Source organism: Natator depressus, chromosome 1, assembly GCF_965152275.1.
Source record: "Natator depressus isolate rNatDep1 chromosome 1, rNatDep2.hap1, whole genome shotgun sequence".
NCBI lineage: Eukaryota > Metazoa > Chordata > Testudines > Cheloniidae > Natator > Natator depressus.
The window spans coordinates 209,787,623-209,811,920 of record NC_134234.1 but is presented as its reverse complement, the minus strand read 5'-3'; the positions used below and the strand labels follow the sequence as shown (position 1 = coordinate 209,811,920).

Below are 24,298 nucleotides of genomic sequence, written 5' to 3'. Positions count from 1 at the left end.
CAGCTAGTCCCAATCTCATTCCTTGCATTGTGACGCTGTCCCCTTCTCTTTCTCTGTGCTGCGCAATTTCCTCACAGGTGGGTGTATCATAGAATCATAGAAGATTAGGGTTGGAAGAGACCTCAGGAGGTCGTCTAGTCCAACCCCTGCTACAGCTGGCCAGAATGTTTTAGTCAAACCAGCTTTTCACTGGAAAATACTGTTTCGATTAAAATGATTTTTTTTTTTTTTTTTTTTTGCAAAATCCTATTGATTTCTACAAAACATCCTTTTGGGAAAAAAAATGGAAATCTGTTTTTGTGACCATGTCCAAGTGTCCCATTTTGAGATTCCAGGGATGAAAAGTGTCAATTTTTCATGTTGAAATTACTTTTTGTTTGAAATTTACTGTATTTTATATAAAAAATAATGGAAGGGTCAAAATTTAAGCAAAACATTTCAAACTTATCAAAACAAATTATTTCAATTGACTTGAAATCAATGTTTTTTGAAATTTCATTTTGTGAAAAACGTCATAATTTTGGTTTTTCGTCTTGATTCAGTATGAACATTTTTTTGAAATCTTGAAACTTTTCACAAGATGGAAAATCCATTTTCTAACCAGCTCTTGTGTGTGCACACATGCACATGCATGCACATCCACAAAGGACATGTCGGAGAGGGGAACTCACCTGAGGTACCACCGGTCCCCTAGTCCATACTCCCGTCCACAGATCCCAGAGCGAGGCCAGAGGCATCGTGGGAGTTTCCGTTCCAGCATGACAGTAGTGGCAACAACCTTTTCAAATACGAGAGAGGAAAGTAAGAAAAAAAACCCAAAACACTATCTGAAAAACCTCATTTTGAAAATCATTGACACCTCCATGAGCAGAGTTTAGAGCAGAGGTGGGCAAACTATGGCCCGTGGGACCGTCCTGCCTGGTCCCTGAGCTCCCAGCCAGGGAGGCTTACTCCCCGCCCTGCCCCCACTGTCCCCCCTCCCCTGCAGTGATGCCGCCGCGCGGGCAGCACGACTTGCACCTGCCCACCTCCCAGGCTTTCCAATAAGCCTGTCCTGCTGCTCTGAGTGGCCTGGTAAGGGGGCAGGGGGAGGGGGGGGTTGGATAAGGGGCAGGAGGTCCCGGGGGGCAGTCAGGGGACAGGAAGCGGTTGGATGGTGTGGAGGTTTGGGGTGGTGGTCAGGAGACAGGGAGCGGGGGGGTTGGATGGGGGGGCTCCCAGGGGGTCCCAGGAAGGGGGGTTGGATGGGGGAGGTCCTGGGGGGGGTTCCCAGGAGGGGCGGCCAGGGGACAAGGGGGGGGGCGGGTTGGATGGGTCAGGGGTTCCGGGGGGGCCTCTCAGGGGGCAGGGGTGTGGATAGGGGTCGGGGCAGTCAGGGGACAGGGAGCAGGGGGGGGTTGGATAGGGGATGGGGTCCTGGGGGGGCGGTTGGGGTGGGGGGTTCCGGGAGGGGGCAGTCAGGGGACAAGGTTGGATGGGTCGAGGGTTCTGGGGGGGCAGTCATGGGGTGCGAAGTGGGAGGGGGCAGATAGGGGGCAGATAGGGGGCAGGGGCCAGGCTGTTTGCGGAGGCACAGCCTTCCCTACCTGGCCCTCCATAGCGTTTCGCAACCCTGATGTGGCCCTTGGGCCAAAAAGTTTGCCCACCCCTGGTTTAGAGGCACTGAAGGAAAGAGAGGCAGCATCTCTATCCTGTCTACTAAATGGTTGCTCACTATTTTTGCTTTAATTTCACCAAGGGTTGAGCAAACCATGGACCATCTTCAAACAACAGAAAATGGAATGTTCTTCCCCCTTACACACGGTGGCAGGAAATAAGCCAGTCAGTGCACAGTCTATAGGAGATGCCACTGTGCTTATGCAAATATTACAGCCATGAGCAGGGTGAGTGTCTAGTTACCATCAGGAACTCAATACCCTGCAACATCAGGAAAGTCAACCATTAAACTTCCTGGTCTGTCTTGGAAAGGCAGGAGGTAGCAGAAAAAGGTATAACATGATCCAATGGCTAAAAATTGAAGTGAAACAAATTCAGACTGGAAATAAGATGTACATTTTTTAATGGGGAGAGTAATTAACCATTGTAACGATTTACCAAGGGTCGTGGTGAATTCTCCATCACTCACAATTTTTAAATCAAGATTGAATGTCTTTTTTTCCCTAAAGGATCTGCTTTAGGAATTATTTAGGGGAAGTTCTATGGCCTGTGTTCCTGTAAGAGGTCAGACTAGAGGATCACAATGTCCCTTCTGGCCTTGGAATCTGTGAATCTATGAGGAGTGTTAGTGAGTGAGGAATATAAAGGGGTTGGGATGGACAAGAGAGGACAAACAGGTTTCTGGATGGTGGTTTGAAATGATATGGAGGTGTGGATAGGGCACAAAGAGACAGAAAGGCTGGTCCAGATGTCAGGAGCTTCAGAGGAGAAGGCTCTCACACCGAGAGTGCCCCTATTATGTGAAGGGACAGAAAAGATGGTACTTGATATGCAGAGGGAATGAGACAGGAGACAGATAGGCTGGAGCAGAGCTATCGAGGTGGTGGTGAGTTAAACTGAATCTTGACATGAATGGGAGGCCCAGCCCATGGAGCCGTGTAAGGATGGGGGTGATGTGGCCATGCTTCTTTGCACTGCAGGAGCGAGTAGCTGCACCTATCAGCACTTCCACCAGGGCCAACTCTCCTCATTCTGTATTGGAAAGATTTCTCCATTGCATGGCCTAACACGACAGGGCCCTCACCTGTGCTCTCCAAAGCTCGTCCCGTTCATGGGCCACGCGCCAGTGGGTGTCACCCATCATGGCGATGAGCAGGTTGAGCATGAGGAGGGTGGCAATGACAGCAAAGGCAAAGTACACCACACTGTACATGAAGGGCAGGTCCACGCTGTAGTTGGCAGGCCCGTCAATGATGGTGAGGAAGAGCTCGAAGGTGGTGAACAGAGACATCGGATAGCTGTAGAACTGGCCCAGCTCTGTGGGGTTCTCTGTCTGGAAGATTATGTAAAAGGCTGGAGGGGCACAAGGAAAGGAAGAGAGAGAAAGTTAAAATAGGAATAATGCCCTGTGGTCAGCAAAAGAGAATCTGATGGGTGGGATCAGAATGGGGATTCTTGGACAGGGACTATGTCTATCTCTGTGTGCAACTCACAGCATGATGGGAGCTAATTCCTGACTGGGACCTTTGGGCTTAACAGTAATATAAGCAATTAATAATAAACAAGCTGTGACATAGCAGAAGGCCATGCTGGGGAAAGTTCTAGCATCATTTCCACAGAAATATACTCCTGAGGAAATTCTGCACCAAAATAATTAAAAATTCTGTGCCAAAAAAAAAAAAATTCTGTGCACAATATTTTAAAATTCTGCAAAATTCTGCAATTTGATTTGTCCACAAATAAATGCGGAGACTCCAGCACAGTAGTGGGGAGCACAGGCCACTGGCTGCATGGAGGTAGGAGATCACCCTGCAGACCCCACCACCCCCAGGACATGGACTTGGTGGTGAGGCTGCACCCAATCCTGACACAGCGTAAGGCCCGGACCTGCCCCAGAAACACCTTGGGCCCTGCCCCTCCGCACCAGGCACATCAGATGGGGGTGGGCAGGCAGGCTCAGCCCAGCAGGATACAAGTATGGAGGGGCTTAGTGTGGAGGAATCCAGGTGTAGGGTGAGAGGGTTCTGTGTGGGGCAACCTGGGTGTGGGGGATCTGAATGCACAGGAGCTCGCTGTGGGGTTCCAGGTGCAGGAGCAATGGGACTCTGCAGGGGGACCCAAGTGAAGGTTGGTGGAGCTTGCCTGGGGTCTGGGTAGTGGGGTAGTGTGGCTTAGTGGGGTGGGCATCTGGGTGCAGCTCGGAGCTCAGTGGGGTTGGGGGTCCAGGTGCGGGGGGGGGTTCATTGGAGTGGTCGAGGTACATGGAGGGTGAGGCTCATTGGGGAGGGGGTTCGAGTGCAGGGGGCTCAGCAGGGGGTGGTCTGGGTGCACAGGTGGGAGTCTGGATGCAGGGGGGTGGGCTCAGCAGAGAGGGTCCAGATGCAGGCGGGTGGGGCTTGGCAGGGGAGATCTAGGTGTTGGGGGTTGGTGAGTCAGGGTTTGGGTGCGGGGGTCCGTTTGCAAGGAGGAGGGGTCCAGATGCGGGGGGAGTTGGGTTCTGGGGGTGAGGCTCAGCAGGAGGGTCTGGGTTTGAGGGCCCTCGAATGCACGGATGGTGGGTGGATGGGGGAGCAGCTCTCCATACAGTGACCCCTTCCCTGGTGGCTGAGGAGTGATGGGAGCAGGAAGGTGTGGGGGAGGGGTTGCGGAGCTGTGGGAGGTTTCTTGGGATGGGTCTTACCCCTCTCTGGCACCAGCTACTCCATGCAGGGGAAATACGCTCCTCCCCCACCCTCAGCCCAGCTGGGACTAGCAGCTGATCCTAGTGCAGGATAGGAACCACTGGTCAGGGTGTCCCGTGAGCTAGGTGTGTGAGGGTGGGGCTCGACGGGGGTGGGGTGGTCCAGGTTCAGGGGGCTCCAGATTCAGGGGTTGAGGCTCGGCAGAGGATCTGGATATAGGGAGTCTGGCTATAGATGCATGGGTGTTGGGTGGATGAGGGGTGGGTCTGACCTGGCACCAGTTGGGGTGTCCCCAGTCCTGACCCCCCTCAGTGATTTACCTCTTTGCTGGCTGCTCCAGGCACATGAAACAATGTGCCCGTGCTGCTGGGGAGGGGTGCATGGCCACTCTTTCATTTTCCCTTTGCTTCCCCATCAGAAAGTCATTTTTCTGTGCGAAAGCAAAGAAATCTACCGCAGATATTAATTCTGCATGCGAGCAGTGGCGCAGAATTGCCCCAGGAGTAGAAATAGAAGCCAGATGTTGTCACAGCCCTAGCTGGCTCTCTCACAGAGGACAAGGTGATGCTGAATTACCCAGATAAGACATGGAGAGACAGCAGAGGGAACACAGCCTGGTTTACAAATTATGGTCTCACCTGATGAAAAGCCAAGTATCACCACCGCCATGAGCCAGCAGAAGCGCATGAGGTCTCCAAATATCATCTGCAGAGCAAAGCGACAGGTATAGTTGCCATGAGACCCGACTTTCCCACCAACCCAAAGACCTTTCCCCTTCTCACTGTGTGATGCTAAATATATCTGATGTTACAGGTATGTTGAAGAAAGGAGCATCAGAAAGCCCTTATGGCTAACACCTGTGTCCACTGGAAAAGACATGCATCTTTCCCATATGGGCAAGACCCTGAGTTCTTCCTGTCACAGAAAAGACCTCATTCCGATGTTCTAATATAAATGCTGTTGGAGGAAGTCTGTTCTTCTGGTTTCCCCATTCTGGACTTGTGTACTGGGATCAGTCTCTGTGTAACAAGGCTGTGTTGTCCTTACCTTCTGAATCATGATGGTGAAGGGTCCCAGCATCTGAAAGCCTCGTGCAAAGTACATGACATTGCACCAGCCCAGCACCAGGGCGAAGGACATGGGGACCACCTCTCCAGTGGTGCTGGTGAGACGCATCACCATGGTCACCAGGATCATACAGGCATAGGTGATGCTGTAGAGGAAGAGGGAGAGCCAGGAGGATCAGCATGGGAATCAAATCATCCTTCTTTCCTTTCTGTTCACACACAGGTACACTCTGTCCCACATGTAGATGAAAACTGGCTAGTGATATCTTTATGCTCATCTGTGCTTGCTCACTTGCCTGGCTGTCGGCATCTCTCTCTCGGTGTCTCTCTCATGCACATAAACTGATGCAGAAAGAGAAAGAAGCAAAGAAAAGCAACACCCAGAAGGGGAGAGAGGGCAGGTCTAATGACAAGGTAAAGAACAGATGGATAGAAAATGAGAGACAAGCTATTTATGAGATTTGGAGAGGTGGAACCTCACATGATGACGTGGAACGGTCCTCCCAGGATGGTTTGTCCGAAGTACTTGGTGGCTCCAACTCTAAGGATATCTGGAATCTAAGAGGAACACTCTGTTAAATTTGGGAATCAACTGGGTTACGCACAAGGAGATGATCAGAATGATAATTCCCAATCTACATAGAGTTCTGTTCATCCATTGATCTTAAATTAACAGCTAATTGTCCTGGATATTCAGGAAATACAGCAACATATGGGGAGGAACATGGAAGCTGTTTAAGAGCACAGAGCATTACACAAACATCCCAGATCCAAGTGGAGCTACATTTGGCCAAAACAGTGGGGCCAACACCCTAACTCTTCTCTGAAGTGCCTGAAATCCTTACTGCCAAGTGGTCACAACATCAGTTTCAGGTCTTATCTGATAGATGGCACTTCCAGTAGCATAGTGCTCCATAGGACCCTGCTGAGGCACTAAGGTTCAAAGAATGGCCCCTACTGAGTCACCAACACAGGCCAGTCTCTGTTTAGCTTAAGTAAGAGCTCTCTTGATTAGAATCCAGGGCTGCATGACTCAGAGTGTTGTCCTTACCTCCAGGATCAATATCACTACAGCTCCAATTACTGTGATCAGCTCACCGACCAGCCTTAGCTCATCTTCATATGTCACATAGGATTCCTGAAAGGAGAAAAAGAGGGGCTACTGATTGGTATGGGGGAACACTATAGTGTCTGGAGAGGCCACAAGAGCCATCCAGGTCCAGCCTGAGCACCCAAGACAACAGGACACAGAGAATTTCCCCAACTGTATTCTCGCTCTGAAAAAGAGTACAGGGTGAGGAAATGAAATAAGGCCTAGCTGCAGCCACTGAGGTCAGGAGACAGTAGGATTTCCCCGATAGGTCAGACTGGTGCCCATGTGGCCCGCCAATCCCCATACACAATGCACCTGCAGCATTTTCTGGACGTAGATGGTGTTGTCTCTGTCATTCGTTTTGTTTTCTGATCGAGCTTTCAGAGGTCGGTAAACACAGCACATAGTGAAGCAAATCATGTACAGCACGTAGAACAAGGCCAGGAAACAGAAATAGGGATGTCCATACATATTCCACTTCAGGCTCACCAGCTCCTTCACAGGTGTCAGGTCTAAAATCTGACGGGCCTGAGAGAGAGAGAGAGAGAGAGAGAGAGAGAGAGAGAGAGAAATCGGTTGTTAACTGTGAGAAACATTGGTTTATGGGCACTCTCTGCACTAGTTCCTGGGAGGACATTAACACAAGCTAATTTCTCCAAAGGCATCTCAGCATGAGGACACTACATTCATCTCATACACAAGCGAATTCTCAGGTCAAGTTGCGTCATTAGCCCAGCTAAGAAAAGAGGGAACACCCTTGCACTCTGGTTTTATTCGTTTTGGGGGGAGGGGAGGGGAGAGGAGAGAGAGAGTGTGTGTGTGTGTGTGTGTGCACTTACTATCCTGATGTGTTGCTCTGTACTGCTAACTTACTACTGGGTTCTAGCCCAGAGGTGGATATATTTCTGCAGTGATTGAATGACCCCTATAAAATCTGTGGGGATGTAAGGCACTGCAGAAAAGAAACTGTATTCTTGAAAACAGTAATCTATTTTTTTATGATCTCCTCCATCTAGAAAGATCTCTACCTCTTTTATGAGTAATTTTACACACTGTATGATTTGTATACAATAGGGATGGGCTAACCTCACGATGTGAGTGGTTTTTGAACCTTGCGAACTGTTCTGGAGGTTCATAGGGTGCACAAAACTAGTTCAAGTTTGTGAATCTTCTTTTCCTGTGATTGGAAGTTGTTTTGAAGACTGACTCAATTAAAGCTAAAGGTAACCTGTGTTATATAAGAGACAGACACCTTCCACTGTGAAAAACATAATCCAGTCATTAAAGGAAAGGACTGGAAGTCAGAACATTGGGTTCTATTTCCAGTAGTGGCACAGATTTCTCAAGTGATCTTGTGTAAGTCACTTAAGTCAGTTTTCAGACAGTGCCTAAACTTAGGCTCCTAAATAAATGGTATGTTTTCCAAAGGCATTTCTATTGACTTCACTTGGAGTTGTGTGCAATGTAATTGCAGCTGTGTCAGTCCCAGGATATCAGAGAGAAAAGGGTGGTGAGGTAATATCTTTTCTCTCTCACCAACAGAAGTTGGTCCAACAAAAGATATTACCTCACCCATCTTGTCCCTTGGAGTGCTGGGAATTCTGCATCTGTGGAAAACTTGTCCCCAAAGCTGAAAAATTCTGCCCTTAATGTCTCTGCCTCTTTTTCTCCTCTGTAAAGTGGGTAGATACTTCTCTTAACTTACTGGGTGTTGGTGGTTTGAAAGGCTTGTGGCCAGAGCTTCAGAATTGCTTAACTCCCCTTTAAGTCCCTAAATGAAGATGTCAAATTTTCAAATGTGCTCATCACCCAACAGCTGCCACTGAGAACATTGCAGTGCATCTCCTCAGCAGCACAGGTTATTGTGAGCATATGAGGCCTGTTCTCCACACTGGCTTCCCATAGAATCATGAATCAAATTCAAGATCTTGGTCCTCCTCTTCAGGTCACTCGTCCTTAGAAGATTGGCTAATGTTCCAGGATGAAGACCATGCTCAACAGCCGTGCTCCTCAGGCACAATGGAACTTTCTACCATCAGGGTAAAGCTCATCTGCACAGGAGACAGAACTTTCCTGGGGTTTGGTCCCAGACTGCGGAATGAACTTCCACAAGAATCAAGGACCATCACAACCTCACCATCATCTTCCCCAAGTGCAAGGCGCACTTCTTCAACCTGCCTTCTCTGACACAAACACAGAACAGTGTACACATTGTAAAAAACAAAACTCTACCACAACGAAACACTCCACTGCACACATACTTCTCTACTTCTCAGGGGATTGAGAGAGAATGAACCAAACGTGACAAACATTAGTCCCCTTGATTAATGCATTATTGACAGGCATTCACATATAACAATGATGAAGGTAATATAAGAACTTAAATTACACAGAATAGAGTACATAGTAACTGTTCGCTGCTGAGCTCTTTTGAATACCTGGCCTGTAATTCTCTAATATTTGCAAAGTGTGCAGAGATCCTCAGATGGGAAATGTTCTAGAAGGGTCAAGCATTGTTTTTATTACTATAAATGGGGTGATGTTGACCCTGATCATCAATCAACATTTGCTAATGGGGAAAGGTCCATCAAAACGTAGGATAATTGACTCCAGGAAATGATGGCAGCTCTGTCTATTTGAGCCAGTTGAAATAGCACTTGAAAAAAGCATTTCTGCAATGGCTATGAAGGATGTATTAGGAATGAGGGCATGGAGAAATGCAAATAAGAATATATTGTAATCATATTCTCTCCCTCTGGCCACCTTTACATTTTTAGGATTTCACAAACAGAATTTCCAGTGGCTCCTGCTGGATGAAGTTCCTCCTGCAAAGGAGCAGGTTTGAGTCTTGCCTTAGCAGGTTTCTAAAGTCCTCACATCAAAGATTTTGTTGGCATTAAACCAATTATCTCCTTTAGGAGAAGAAAGGGAGAGGGCTGGAAGACAGCTGACTGGGAAACACATCAAAAGAAAAACAGTCCAGAGAAAACAAGAGAAACAAGTGATAACTATACAATGGGTTTGGCTTATTTGTTCACCAGCCAAGGAGTTCATAGATATAAAATAATCCTATAAGTGTATGGCAATCTTTTTATTGAGGTTTTAACTGCAAGAGTAAAAATAACACTGCACTGTTTTTTTAGTTTTCATATGTGAGTTTTTTCCACAACAGTAATAAGGCACCTACAGGCTATTACAAAACTGAAATCAAGCCTGTAACTACAGAATGAAAAGAAGAAAAAATTTCATAGATCTGCCATAGGATCAGACTGAGAAAATCATTTACAGCTTTTCAGTAATCAATGCTTAACATATCCTTTTGCAAAGATTCTGAATTATAGATAGTTCTTTCATGGGAACATTCTGGTACATACTGTTATGGGAAAAGCCCATAGAATTTAAAAGGCATGAGACAATAGGATTCTATAGAAATGTCTCTAAATTTCCTGTCCAATGTAACAGAGAATGAGACACGTTCTATAAAATTTCTTTACTAATATATAATATTTGTTAGAGAATTCATAGAATCATAGAATATCAGGGTTGGAAGGGACCTCAGGAGGTCGTCTAGTCCAACCCCCTGCTCAAAGCAGGACCAATCCCCAACTAAATCATCCCAGCCAGGGCTTTGTCAAGCCTGACCTTAAAAACTTCTAAGGAAGGAGATTCCACCACCTCCCTGCTTCACCACCCTCCTAGTGAAAAAGTTTTTCCTAATATCCAACCTAAACCTCCCCCACTGCAACTTGAGACCATTACTCCTCGTTCTGTCATCTGCTACCACTAAGAACAGTCTAGATCCATCCTCTTTGGAACCCCCTTTCAGGTAGTTGAAAGCAGCTATCAAATTGTGTCCCTGTTCTAGAATTGTACACTTTGGTTAAAAGTTTTTAAAGGAAGATACACACAGACTGTCTGACTTCATAGACATGGCCCATAGAAAGGAGATATTTTATATATTTGAACTGAAAAACAAAGCCAAAAGATTGACACAGAGGCCATTCTCGTCAATAACTTCGCTGTAGTGATGTAGGTCCTGATCCTAAGAGGTGTAAATCAGTATAGCTCAACTGAAGTAAATGGAATTATGCTGGTTTATTCCAGAAGGGCCTTGCGGCCCAGTTTTTCTCTCCCATATGTGAACGTAACTCCCACTGACTTCAGTAGAAATTACACCCATGTATTCAAAGGCAGAATTAGGTACATAGCTGATACGTTTATGGTGGATCAAAGTCTGCTTCAGAGGTCAAGAGAAATAGTTTATACAGACATCAGTCATAACATGCTAAGGCAAGAGTCAAAGCCAGCTGCATACTGCTTCAGCAGAAGTCAGCATATGATGTTATTTCACTTGAAAGTTATCCACATATTAAAAAATGAACTTCAGGGAATTTATTTGTTTGCTCTCAAAGAGAGTTGGCCAGGTTAACAAGCTCCTCACTGGCAAACAATTTATGTTTCAAAGAGTTCACAGTTGGTTTACCACTGAAGGTGAATGAGTTCTTTCTCCAAAAAGGAAGATGGATGGCAGATTTCTAACTCATTTAGAATTAGTCTGAGTTATGACAGTTCTTTGCAGAGACAGCAAGAGAATGAGATCTATTATTGTTCTAGGAAGGACTTTAAGAAATCCTATGATTCCCAAACATTTAGGATCATGATACATTCCTATACACCCTGAAATACAGGAGTTCCTGATATCAGATATTTTTAGGGGCAAGAAGCAGGTAAATCTTTCCTAATTTGGTTAGCAATGGACAGCAAGTAAGATTCTCAGGCCAATGAAATATTATATTTGCATATTTTAAACAATCTGTACATTTGTTGCCCATTTGTTGCCAATACCCATTTGCTTCAACTATACCAAGTCCTAGGTGTCTTCTCTAAGCCTGAGATTTTTGTATGAGATACGTGGAGACGTATGGGGCTAAATTCAGAAGTATGAGCTAGATACCCTTACACCCAGTTCACACTCCCCAAAATCTATTTACAGGTGTACAGAGTCCAAGTTTGGGCAGCTTATGTACCCAGAAGCAGGAAAAAAGGTGTAAATTAAATTAAGGACTGAGAGGCTACTTTAAACTACACATTCTTACAATACCCTATTTTTGTTTCTCTTGCTACACTCCTCTTCCAAGCCCTTACATCATTCCAGCTTAGACTCCCTTAGACGTGGTGGGTGCTGTGCATGGGGTGTGCATAGCTAAGTTACATGCTGGTAAGTAGGTGTGAGTCTAAGGGCTTGTCTAGAGGATGAGTTAAGTGCGTGGGAAGCTGGGCTGTAAATCTACAGCGCACTAACTGGGTATATGGACCCTGTCCCTGTACCATGCACTAAAAGTTGCTTAGTGCACTGTGATCTACTCAACTTTGAAAGAGAGGTAGATCAAAGGGCACAAACTTTAAGCCTGCATCTGAGCTAGGGGTGCGATTTCCTTGTTTGCGTATACACTAGCTCTCATCAGGTTAGCGCGAGTATAAATAGCAGTGTAGCCACAGTACATAGAATATTTTCTGTTTCATACACAAATTACAAATATTCACCTGAATACAGGCTTTTGTCTTGAAAACAATCTATAATAAGCTTAAAATCCTCTAGTTGCCTAAAATGGTGGCAGTGTATCACTGATATTGAACTAGTCCAGTTATGGTAGCAGAGGTGAGGATTCTGTGAGCCTAGTATGGAGCTGAACCTAAATGAATATAAGGGAGTCTAAAATGAGGAGATTTAGCTTCTTCTGACCCCCACCCCATCCCTTGCCCAGGGCCTGATTCTCCTCTCACATCAATGTAAACCAAAAGTAACTCAACTGATGTCTAAATCCCACTGAACTGAGTGTCAGTGAAGGTTCTGCTCCTGACTTCCTCTGCGACCTTGGGCAATGCACTTAGTGCAAAATTGTCAAAAGCACCTAAGTGATTTAAGAGCCTAAGGTCCATTTTCAAATGGGATTTAAGTGTTTTTTTGAAATTTTACCTGTAATCTCTCTGTGACTCAGCTCCCAGACATAAACATTTCTCCCATTCTTGTCCTTTTAAACTGTAAAAGGACAAGGATTATCTCTTGGTATGTATTTGTACAGTGCCTAGCATAATAGGGCCTTGATCTCAGTTAGAGCCTCGAGATACTACTGCAGTGCAAATAACTTATAATAATGGCGTTACAGCAGAGCAAAAGTGGGTGTGTACATTACAGAAGGGTGTGAATGGGAAATAGTACTTTAACAGTATGATCCATATATGTATGAGATAGAAAAGGAAGGGCTAGTCTGACAAAAAATGTAATTTTCAGTGTTTGAGAAAGAGTGATTACATAGTATGAGCCCATCATGTTTTCCTCTATTTGGGAAAATGGGTTTCTGGACATTATTTAGCTCATGGCATCAAGAATTGTGGATCTGCAAATGTTATGCATGTCTTTGGAAGAAAGGGAGTCATCAGAATTTATTTTAAATGTTTGAATTAGTCTCCTGGACTGGCTCTCAGGTACTTTTTATAGATCTATTTCATAATGTATACTGTCCTCTCAGTGCTCACAGATACCAACTCATTCAGGGATTTAAGGGATGCTGAATATAGGGAAAAAAACATAGTGACGTCAGCATATTTTCCCAGGGTTTCTCGTAGCTGGAAGAGGCATCATTCATTTTTGATCTAGGACTATCTATTTCATAAATGTTTCTAGACTTCTGTTGTATGGAAATTAAATAACATAACTAACAATGTGCTGGATTTGTTTCCCCTTCTTATAATTTCAGTTTCTATTGATATTTTCCATATATTAGGAGGTCTAGCTCATTGCTTGTTGATGTCATTACAATTAATGCTTTAGGACACTAACTGAACCTTGAAGATGTTTGCGTTTTCTCTGTAAGGAAACCTGTTGTTGGAGGGTATCTTTTTTTTCCCCAACATCAAACCTGGATGGGTTTTATCCATTTTTGTTTCAGAAGATAATTCGGAATATTAGTTAATGAGGGACCTAATAATCAAACTTTGCATTTCTAAAGCACCTTCCAGCCCAGGATCTCAAAGCACCTTGATAACTGTTAAGGAAAAGCTCACAACACCCCCATGATATAGGCAAGGAGTATTACAGCTGCACAGAATACTTCTTATTTATGTCTCTGAAACTACAGAATCAGAGAGCACCTTCTGCTGAATCAGCGACATCGCCTCCTGTAGCTTTAGCATCCTTGGGCATATTGAACATGGCACAGAGCCTAAGGCAACATTCTTTAAACCAGCCTCTCAGACTGCAAGTCTATGGTGTAACTGCCGTGTAGAATCATATTTGCTGTGTCACAAAGGGTTTGCTGCATTTCACTTGTTCCCTGTCTCAAATGGGCAAGAAGTGCCAGACCTTGTGGACTATATGGAATAGCTGCACAGCTGGAACTTTCAATGTCCATTTGGATTTCTCTTTTCATAACAAACATTTTCTGTACAGAGAATCTGATACACACACACAAACACACACACACACACACACACACCCCCAGTGTACCTCTCTCTTCTTGGTTGAGACAACGAGCTCCAGGAAGGACTGGTCTTCACCCCAGGAGTCAATTTCCGTGAGGTCATAGAGGACAGAAGTCACAGGGCCAAAAGTCCACAGAGTGTGCTTTCGTTTCTGCATGAGGTGCTGAAACATCTGAGGAGTAAGGAAAGGGATGGTGCGGAATCAGTCAATGCCCAGGAATTCAACTTACAGTACACATATGCCAAACTGGGTAAAACAAGTTCTGCACTAAAATTTGGCACTGGATCTTTTTGCAGTTTTCATATCTTGCAAAGGTTTGCTTTTCTGTGCCATTGACAAAATGGCTGCTGCTGCATTAACAAACTCTACATCCAACCATCTGCCGCACACAAAGTGCTGAAGCCTCCTCTAGCTCAGATGTCATTTTTAGCACCTTCAAGCAAAAATAAAATCACAAAAAAGGCAATTTTGGGGATGAAACGAGCTCATTTGTAAGAAAGTGTTTTTTAAAAATTATCCCGTCTCCCCCACAAGTTCGAGCAGTTTCACCTTTTGTCACAAATATTTCACACAGATCTATCTAGGGCGACACAGGGGGCTGCTATTCTGGAAGACATCAATGAACACTCAGCCTAATACCTTGCCTACAGTGGTGGCAAATAACAAATACTCTGAAGAGAGGCATTAAGCCCCAATATTTACATCTGTGTATTTTCAAGTATCTAGAAATGCAATATTATGGCGGGAGGGGAGGAATTTCTTCTTGATCCCCAGCTGATGATCAATTCATGCCTTGCGGTAGAAGGATTAGCCTAGCCAGCTGGTGTAAATTAGCCTAGCTCCATCAACTTGAGCTGAGGACCTGATTCTCAATTCTCATTTGTGTACGTGTCTAATCTAGCACTGAGCCTGTATCACCAAATTGAGATCTAGATCTGAATTTCATCCAAACTGGCCTTACCTGTTTGAAATTTACTAAGATATCTGACTGAATGCCATCTTGTGGCCATGGATTCCACAGCTTAATTACACGCTGGTCGCAAAAAAAATTCCCTTTACTTTGTTTTAAAGGCAACCTGGTAAGGGGGGGAAGTGTTCTTGTCTTATATTGTTACATAAAAAGAGTCCTGACATTTTTGTGTGTGTTTGTTTAGGGGAAAGTTTGCATGATTTCCCACCATTTTGTTTTTATTAGGGCTGTCAATTCATCACAGTTAACTCATGCGATTAACCAAAAAATAATAATCATGATTTAAAAAATTAATTGTGATTAATTGCACTGTTAAACAATAGAATACTAATTGAAATTTATTAAATATTTTGGATCTTTTTCTACGTTTTCAAATATATTGATTTTTATAACAACACAGAATAGTGTACAGTGCTCACTTTATATTATTATTTTTATTACAAATATTTGCACTGGAAAAATGATAAACAAAAGAAATAGTATTCTTCAATTCACTTCATACAAGTACTGTAGTGCAATCTCTTTATTCTGAAAGTGTAACTTACAAATATAGATTTTTTTTTTGTTACATAACTGCACTCAAAAACAAAACAATGTAAAACTTTAGAGACGACAAGTCCACTCAGGCCTACTTTTTGTTCAGCCAATCACTAAGACAAACAAGATTGTTTACATTTACAGGAGATAATGCTGCTTGCTTCTTATTTACAATGTCACCTGAAAGTGAGAACGGATGTTCGCATGGCACTTTTGCAAGGTATTTACATGACTTTGCAAGGTATTTACATGCCAGATATGCTAAACATTCGTATGCCCCTTCATGCTTTGGCTGCCTTTCCAGAAGACATGCTTCCATGCAGATGATGCTCATTAAAAAAATAATGTGTTAATTAAATTTGTGACTGTACTCCTTGGGGGAGAATTGTACGTCTCCTGCTCTGTTTTACCCACATTCTGCCATATATTTCATGTTATAGCAGTCTCGGCTCCTGAGCCAGCATATGTTCATTTTAAGAACACTTTCACAACAGATTTGACAAAATGCAAAGAAGGTGAGATTTCTAAAGATAGCTACAGCACTCGACCCAAGGTTCAAGAATCTGAAGTGCCTTCCCAAATCTGAGAGGGACAAGGTATGGAACATGCTTTCAGAAATCTTAAAAGAGCAACACTCAGATGCAGAAACTACAGAACTCGAACCACCAAAAAAGAAAATAAAGCTTCTGCTGACTCAGATGGTGAAAATGAGCATGTGTTGGTCCACTCTGCTTTGGATCATTATTGAGCAGAACCCATCATCAGCATGGACGCATGTCCTCTGGAATGGTGGTCGAAGCATGAAGGGACATATGAATCTTTAGCACATCTGGCACGTAAATATCTTGCGACGCCAGCTACAACAGTGCCATGTAAATGCCTGTTCTCACTTTCAGGTGACATTGTAAACAAGACGTGGGCAGCATTATCTCCTGCAAATTATAACCAAACTTGTTTGTCTGAGCTATTGGCTGAAGTAAGACTGGGTGGATTTGTAGGCTCTAAAGTTTCATATTGTTTTATTTTTGAATGCAGGGGTTTTTGTACATATAATTCTACATTTGTAAGTTCAACATTCAAGATAAAGAGATTGCAGTACAGTACTTGTTTTAACTGAATTGAAAAATATTATTTCTTTTGTTTTTTACAGTGCAAATATTTGTAATAAAAATAATAATATCAAGTGAGCACTGTACACTTTGTATTCTGTGTTATAATTGAAGTCAATATATTTAAAAATGAAGAAAACATCCAAAAATATTTAAATAAATGGTATTCTATTATTGTTTAACAGTGCTAATTTTTTAAATCACTTGAAAGCCCTAGTTTGTATATTAGAAATTCAGTTCTTGTCTACACTATTTTTCTTGGAAGATTGTGGCTGACTGGAGAACTGCTAAATGTATGGCATCAAGAGTAATGAAGGCTAGGTAATGGAGAGAAGTTCCCTGGTCCTCCATGTCCGTGAAGATCCACAGCAAAGGAAGAAAGACAAGACTTGATATTCCTTTTCTACACAATTAATAGGCTACCTGGATGCCAGTCGCCTTAGACAGAGAACACTTGAGCTACCCATTTCTGAAAGCCTTCTTCTGTGAAGAGCTAACTGTGCTGTGAATGAACTTACCACAGTGTTGCCTTCCACTCCAGCCAGTTTGAACGGAGTGAGCCCCTCACTGTTTGGAATTGAGTCCAGGGTTCCCAGACTCCCATCGCTCTTGTCATAGGAGAGAAGCAGGTTGTACATTTGGCAGGCAAAAGTCTTGTTGGGCTGGAGAACAAGGATGTGGAGAACAGTGTTCCCTATGGAGGAAGCAATGCAGAGACCATGAGACATGATATAGACTAGAACAGCTGATATGCATTAAAAATAATTCTTGATTAACAAAACTAAGGAGCATATCATTGATTGATAACATTAACATCTTCTTACATTTCCCTAGCACCCTCCATACCAGAGACTGCACATGGAGTAACGTAACTGCTCAGTGTGTGTAAGAGTGGCAGAACTTGGCCATATGCAAGTCACTTGGCCCATGAAGAACTCTTACCCAAAGAGTCTTGTGCTCTGATGTCAGCTCCATTTTCAATGAGCAACCGGACGATCTCCTCACTCCCCATGCAGGCAGCAAATGATAGAACATGCTCCCCTGAAGAGGAAGCGATAGAGGGAAAATACAACTCAGACCACAAGGAAATAAGCACACAAGCCAGACGGAGACATGTATGGGAATCTATGCATGCTGATCAGTCTGAGCTTGGGAAGGGAAGAGAGTTACCCAGAAGTTCAATAAATCCCACCCCTCAAAAAAGTCATACTACTGAGTGAAACACATTCCCCCCCCCACCCCTCCCCCGTCAATATGACAGGATGGGTCACAGCTAGGGGAGACCTAGGCTCTTAGAAAGGACACCATTTAGCTAGTTGAGAGGTGAGAGAATTGCTGCTATGTTGCTAGGATGATCTGTGTTTAAAATGAATTGACGTGCCTGATAAAAACTGTGTAACTGACAGCCCTGGAGAGCAGAGCCCTGTATTTATCTAGAGTGGGTATAGCATGGGCAGCCTCACTGCAAGCCTTCCCCACACTCCCTCCATCACCCAATCCTCTAGTAAGAGAGAAGGAGAAGAAACCCAGTCTGCCCTGGGAGCTGCAGACAGGACGTACCAAAGTAGATAAGGTTATGGGCACTGCGCCTGAAGAAGAGTCCAGTGGCCCGTGGGCTGGAGACGTTGGCCCCCTTCTTGAGCAAAGCCTTCACCAGATTAATGTTCTGATTCACTGCAGCGATATGAAGAGCTGTCTGCCCTGCAACACACGTGCACCCAAATAAAACACATCCTCTGGGAAATCCACCTCCAGCCATTAAAGCAGAAATCAGTGATCTGCGCCCAGGTTTATTGTGTGTACATTGTGAAGTTTAATAGGCTTGTGCCAGAAAGAGTTCTGCCACTTGCCAAGAAGATGCACAGGCTGCACATTTGAGATGTTTTCCTAGTGGAGACAGAAGAGACACTCGGGCAGCTTGAACGATGGCTTTCAGTGAGGCAGAGAGGTGCCAGGCTCATCTGGCAAGTGAACTGAGAGCCCAAATGCTCAGATGAAGACCCTGGTATTTCTCACGGGGAATGAATAGCAGGTTAAGTTGTGACTAGACAGGGACACCAGCTTCAATTCTCAAGATGGAGATTGGGGTAAAAAACCCTCTTTTTTAAAAAAAAGTATTTTGGAGAGGAACATTGTTGTTTTGAATCCTAGCTTGGCATTCCTGTTTCTGCAATTGCACTTATTCTTTCAGACATGGCTCCATTTTCCTTCCCTATTTTTGAATCTGGCCATTTAGCACCATTTGAATCTTTAAAAAAATTTCAGCTGTATATGCTTACCCTCACTATCTTCCTAGCTCTTGATGCTTTAGAGCCCTTTCCCTGAGTAGTTGTGCAAGGGGAGGGAGGAGTTAACCCTGGGATCACTGAGGACCAGATAACTGAACATCAAAAATCTAATATAGTATAAATAGCATGATAATCATTTTCCACATTCCATTGCACAGCCAGCTGATCCAACAGGGACCAGAGCCTGTCCTTTGTGTATCTGTGTGACTGTTCCTATGCAGAGTTCAACCCCAGGTTACACCAAGCAAACAGGAGACATTTGAGGACTTGTTTCACAATGCTATAGTTTAGCAATACAGCAAAACAGGAGATCTCTAACCCACTGTCCTCACTGGGTAATATTTATTTCTTGACCCTCCAGAGGGATCCCAGTTCAGTCTCATGTCTTGGTGATGGTACCTTCATATAGCTCCGATGTCATCCTCTCATTAACGAGTTCTGGAGCTGCCTCCATCAGAGCCTGAGCAGCCTCCATATTATCATACAAGGCAGCCACATGAAGAGCTGTTTCTCCCACTGCACCTGGACAGAGTGGGAGAAGCATACAAGTCATCTAGTCATTCATATGTATAAGACAAAGCTGAGCACAGATTTCATATTAATCGTGGGAGCTTTTTGAGTGGAAGTGAAGTCTAGCGAATAGAGTGACTCAGGAAACCTGGGTTCTATTTCTGACTGCCACTGGCCTGCTGTGTGACCTTGACTTTCCCTTTCCATGCTTCTGTTTCCCATCCCATCCTTTGTCCTTCTTGTCTTGTAAGTTCTTTGGGGCAAGGATTACTTCTTACTGTGTCGGTGCAGTGACTAACACAATGGGCCTCTGATTTCAGTTGTGGCCTCTAGGCACTATTGTAATACAATAATATTCCAATGTGGAAGAGAGTTTCTCAAAGGTGATGGGCGGAGATATTTATTGCAGAGAACAGTCCTACAGTAGGCTGGGTAGGGCAAGGGAGAAGAGAGGCCTAGACAAACTATTACCCATAGGTCTTTTCCAACTCTAAGTTTCACAATACGAGCTGAATAGTTCTTTGATAGAATAATTGGGACTGAACTAGGAATTTTACTTTGAGGCAGTACTTAGGCCATTGGATTCCTCCTTTCCTCCTGCTCCAAAAGCCCAGGACTTAGACACTCTCCTTCAGCTGTTAGCAGTAAAAGGGCTAAGGATATACAGTCAGGCAGTTCTGATACCACACACGGGAAGGTAGTGGTGTGCACAAACACTGCAGTAGTGTCTTGGCTTCCCAAGGAAGAATGAAGAAACTAAGGACAAATAACCACAGACTCACACTGGTAGGGCCTGGATGTCTGTCATGGGTAGAGAGCAGGAAAGTAAGGGACAATTTACCTCTTTGATAGACATCGCAGGTGCCATCAGAGATCAGTTTCTTGATGGCCCGGAGATTATTCTCCTTGGCAGCCTGGAGAAGTGGAGATTCCCAGATTCTGCAACCAAGAAAAAACAAACAAATGTTAAAAACCACAATTTCACCCACTTCTCTCTGACCTAGAATTTAATTCTTCAAGATCAGCATGGCTTTCTGGAGCCAGTAGCAACCCTCAGGCTTAGCACCTTCCCTGATAGGTAAGTGATTGTTATGCGCTGGTGCTACTCTTTGAATTTCCTCCCCTGTACAAAAAGAAAATCAACAACACTGTGATAGAGAAACAGAGCTCAATAAAAGAATAACAAGAACCAGGAAATCATCAACTCTTACTGCACTGACATGAGACCACATGGTGGCAGCAAAGGGAAAGAGATGAGAAAGAGTCAGTTATGCTTTGGAATAAGTGATTCCCAAACTGTTTCAATTTCTAGATTGTTACCCACATTTAAAACAGATAGTTTCTTTGTTTGAAAGTGTGTCAGTGAAAGAGGCTCAGAGACTGCATTGCCAGTCATTAGAGACCTTTGCTATCAGTAGTCCAGGTAGCTTGGGAGCAAAAAAGCCAGCAACTACATCCCCTTATTTTGGGGATCCCTATACAAATGGTGTCTCTTCACTTGGAAACCTAAATTGTCACCATGATGGGTAGGAAGGAAAAGGAGATAAAAGGGAAAATCCCCTTGTCAACACCCCAAAGCTCCAGAGGCACAATGAATGGACTAAGAGCTAAACGGTAATCTCATGCTGTGTGGGAGCTAACGACCCAAATCTTAAGATGAACAATCTTTCCCCTGTTGCTGAAGGGAATTATGGAAGTTATGGAGCACTGAAATTGTGCAGCCTGGTTTGATGCCAGCTACGGGAAACTGAGCCGGTAAAGCACGTGCCATCAAACAAGCTCCAGACAAAGTGGAACAACTCTAGGAGAAGCATGTCCTTGGCTGGTTTTACCCACACCCAAGGGTCTTGATTATTTCAGCATATTTGTTGGGGTTGACTAAGAACTTGCATCCACACAGTGCCCTGGGTTTCACCTATGGCAGGGTCCCATGATAAGATCAATCTCCTGAACTCCACAGAGCCTTGCCAAGAGAGGGCCGTCAACGCCCACCAGTCTTGCAATATTTGGTTCTTTTCTTCTAGCCCCAGCTCCACATGATGATGTGAAATTCTCAGCATTCAATTTTAAAGCAGCAAGTTTCTAGCCCTCATGGTTGCAGGAAAGAGTTTAAAGCATGACCCAAGTGTCCCCTAAAGGTTCAAAAGCCGGGCGGCAAAGAAAAAGAACCCCAAATGTATTATTTTTAAAAATCTCATAATTTTTAAGCTGGCCTCAGGATTTTTGGGTGCCTGGCTCATGATTTTTGAACTGGTGGGGGGATGCTGCAGGCCCAGTCTGCCAACTGCTATTGCTGTTTTCACATACAGTAGCTCACTGTTGATTCAACACAAGGAGGACCATCAATCTGACCCAGTACAGCCGGAGGTGGGATGTTGGCTTAGATGGACCAATGGTCTTAGGTCTTATGGCAACACCTACATTCAATAATTAGCAAACATGGTAAGAAAAATTCTGAGAAACAAGCAAATGGGGAAATATGCTCAGTGAGTTAGCCAGTAGTAACTGAAAGCCCCACCAGACCCAAGCGTGGATGGCTGCCAGGCCAGCATTCTTCCCAAGGTAGAACGGCTGCCCTGATTGGAGTTGATGCACAGACTCTCAGTGTGAGGAATGAGTCATGGTGCAGCCCCTCCACCTCCACAGAGGGCTGGGGAAATTCCACAGGCCACCCCTTGAAGTCTGCCTGTGTCCCTCCAACCTGAGTATAAGAAGCGGCTGGCTCTATCCAGCCTTGGGAATCTCAGTAGAAAGGGGTCAAGGATAGTCAACAGGAGTGTTACCTTTAACCCTACTATGTGGGCTTCAGTCTCTGGAGGAGGGGGCAGGAAGAGGTTTACCTTGTGACAGAGACAGGCTAGAGCTTAGGCCCATTTGTAAGGAAGAAGTATCCGGTTTCCCAGGGGGATTAAGGAACCCTGAGACTGAAGGGTTAATGATCACAGTTTTCTGGATAATGAATGAAAGAAGCACACACAGAGAAATACAAATGCATACAGAGGACTAGAAGGAGCTGGTCTCCCCTCACCCAGTCACTTCCCAAGCCCTTTGCAGGCTTGCTTCTCCACCCCACCCCACATGCAGAGTTTTAAATTTAACTTTTCACTAGGTGGGACTGAAGGTTCCCCATCATACCAAATTATTACATTGTCAGATGTCTCCTGGGTCTAAAAGAAATAACCATACCCAAACCCTTCACACTGTGATGAAGTTTGGATGAGAATTGAAATGGTCATGCCTCCATATAGCAGGCCCAAACAAGAAACTAGTATTGTCAAACCCCAAGTGTTCAAAATTCATGCATCAGACATCCAGAAAATCATGATTTTTTTAAAGGCTAATTTTGGATTCCTTTTTTTTTGCCTCCCAGTTTCTGAGCCTTTGAGGTGCACTCAGAACATGTATTTTTATTTCCTCAACCACAAGGCCTAGAAACTTACTTAAAAAAAAAGAAAAAAAAAAAAGAAATCTGAGTTTGTCAGAGTCACTTGACTCCAAGAGCTGAAGCTTTAAGACAAAAGACCAAGTATCACTAAACTCATGATGACATTGTGAGATCTGGCAACACTGATAATGAAATCCCCATTGGGTAAATTCCAATTTAAATCTGAGTCTGGATCCAAACTCTGTAACTTTGTCTGATCTCTACACTCATGTAATACATTCATTACACTTATTCTGTTTTACCTAAAAGAGGCCTTAGGCCATGTTGTATCTCATTTACACTGGTGTACTAGTGAGAGTAAGTGCCACTGATGACTGTGGAGTTACTCCAGAGTCATGCTGATGTGAGAGCAGAATCCAGCCTCTTTTGTCTCTTATATGGCACTGGTGCTTCTTTGTCTCTTCTCATAATCTAGTCACTGTTGGTGGAGATCCTTGTAGCCTGAAATTCAAAATGAAAACAAGAAAGCAAAAACCCCTGTAAATCAAAATCATAAAGTTTGGGACAATTCTAAAGTTACCTCCCAAGTCTCTTACTCATGGTTTACTATTTAGCTCTATGCTTTCTGTGGGTTCAGGGCTCTGTTTGTATGAAAGGTGCTGCACAAAACAAAAGGTGCTTTGCATTGTTAATAGAACTGGTGGAATTTGTCAGAACACATTATCCAATGAGTTTACCCCTTTTCTGTTTGTGAATCATACAATACCCAGTCCTGGTTTCTGCGAATCAGTGGTTTATGGGAACAAATTTCAGCCTATGCAGTGTCTACATACAGTTCTCTTCAACTCTTCACTATTCATGAGGAGCCTCTAGTAGGTAGTCCACAGAAGATAACCAACTACTAATGTTAGCATCTAGCAAAACTTCTCCTTTGGTTTAAGTAGTTCTATCGCTCCTATGGCCCATGGCAGGGCATTACAAACTGGCCAATGAGTTACATACTGTTAAGTCTTATGGTATCATTTCCACTCCCTGATGGGATGACCAAACCATTTTAAATATATAAGAAATAGCTGATAATGAACTATGCACTTTGTGGGATGAATTTCTGGATTCTAACATTTTTGAAACATTTGGGACTCAAGAACATATTCACCAATACACCCATGGTCAGTCACATAATCACAATGAAAGGAAGTAGCCTTGTTTATTCACAAAAATCACCTTGCAACCCACTCTGATTATTAGAATGGGCAGTCCCAGAGATGAGAAGTAGCACACAGCCAGGGACTCTCAACAGTAATCCATTGAATGGAGAACTGACATGCAAATCCACACCACACCATTACCAGGGAACTTGCAAGGAAACTAATGTTTTAAGTTGGAGACACTGTAAAGTGTAAAAATCAGATTTCTTTTCTTGATGAAATTTTTTATTTCAGTCTCTCTGTTGCTAGCACCACCTTAGAGCCCTGAAACTAAAAGCTCTTTTGAAATCCACTTTTTCATTCTCTCATCT

At 44.0% G+C, this 24,298-nt stretch overlaps 1 protein-coding gene across 1 annotated transcript in view; it reads right to left on the bottom strand.

Moving 5' to 3' along the window:
* The window catches only part of LOC141984736 (transient receptor potential cation channel subfamily V member 6-like), a 43,202-nt gene that overhangs the window by 7,470 nt on the left and 11,434 nt on the right, over positions 1-24,298 (bottom strand). Inside the window, exons 2-14 of the mRNA XM_074948075.1 lie at positions 20,236-20,333; positions 19,284-19,406; positions 18,157-18,297; positions 17,539-17,637; positions 17,115-17,290; positions 14,005-14,151; positions 6,813-7,025; positions 6,456-6,542; positions 5,886-5,962; positions 5,385-5,550; positions 4,976-5,042; positions 2,741-3,009; positions 672-778 (exon numbers count right to left, since the gene is read on the bottom strand). Coding sequence (XP_074804176.1) covers positions 672-778; positions 2,741-3,009; positions 4,976-5,042; positions 5,385-5,550; positions 5,886-5,962; positions 6,456-6,542; positions 6,813-7,025; positions 14,005-14,151; positions 17,115-17,290; positions 17,539-17,637; positions 18,157-18,297; positions 19,284-19,406; positions 20,236-20,333 — 1,770 coding nt within the window. The remainder of the gene's footprint in view (positions 1-671; positions 779-2,740; positions 3,010-4,975; positions 5,043-5,384; positions 5,551-5,885; positions 5,963-6,455; positions 6,543-6,812; positions 7,026-14,004; positions 14,152-17,114; positions 17,291-17,538; positions 17,638-18,156; positions 18,298-19,283; positions 19,407-20,235; positions 20,334-24,298) is intronic.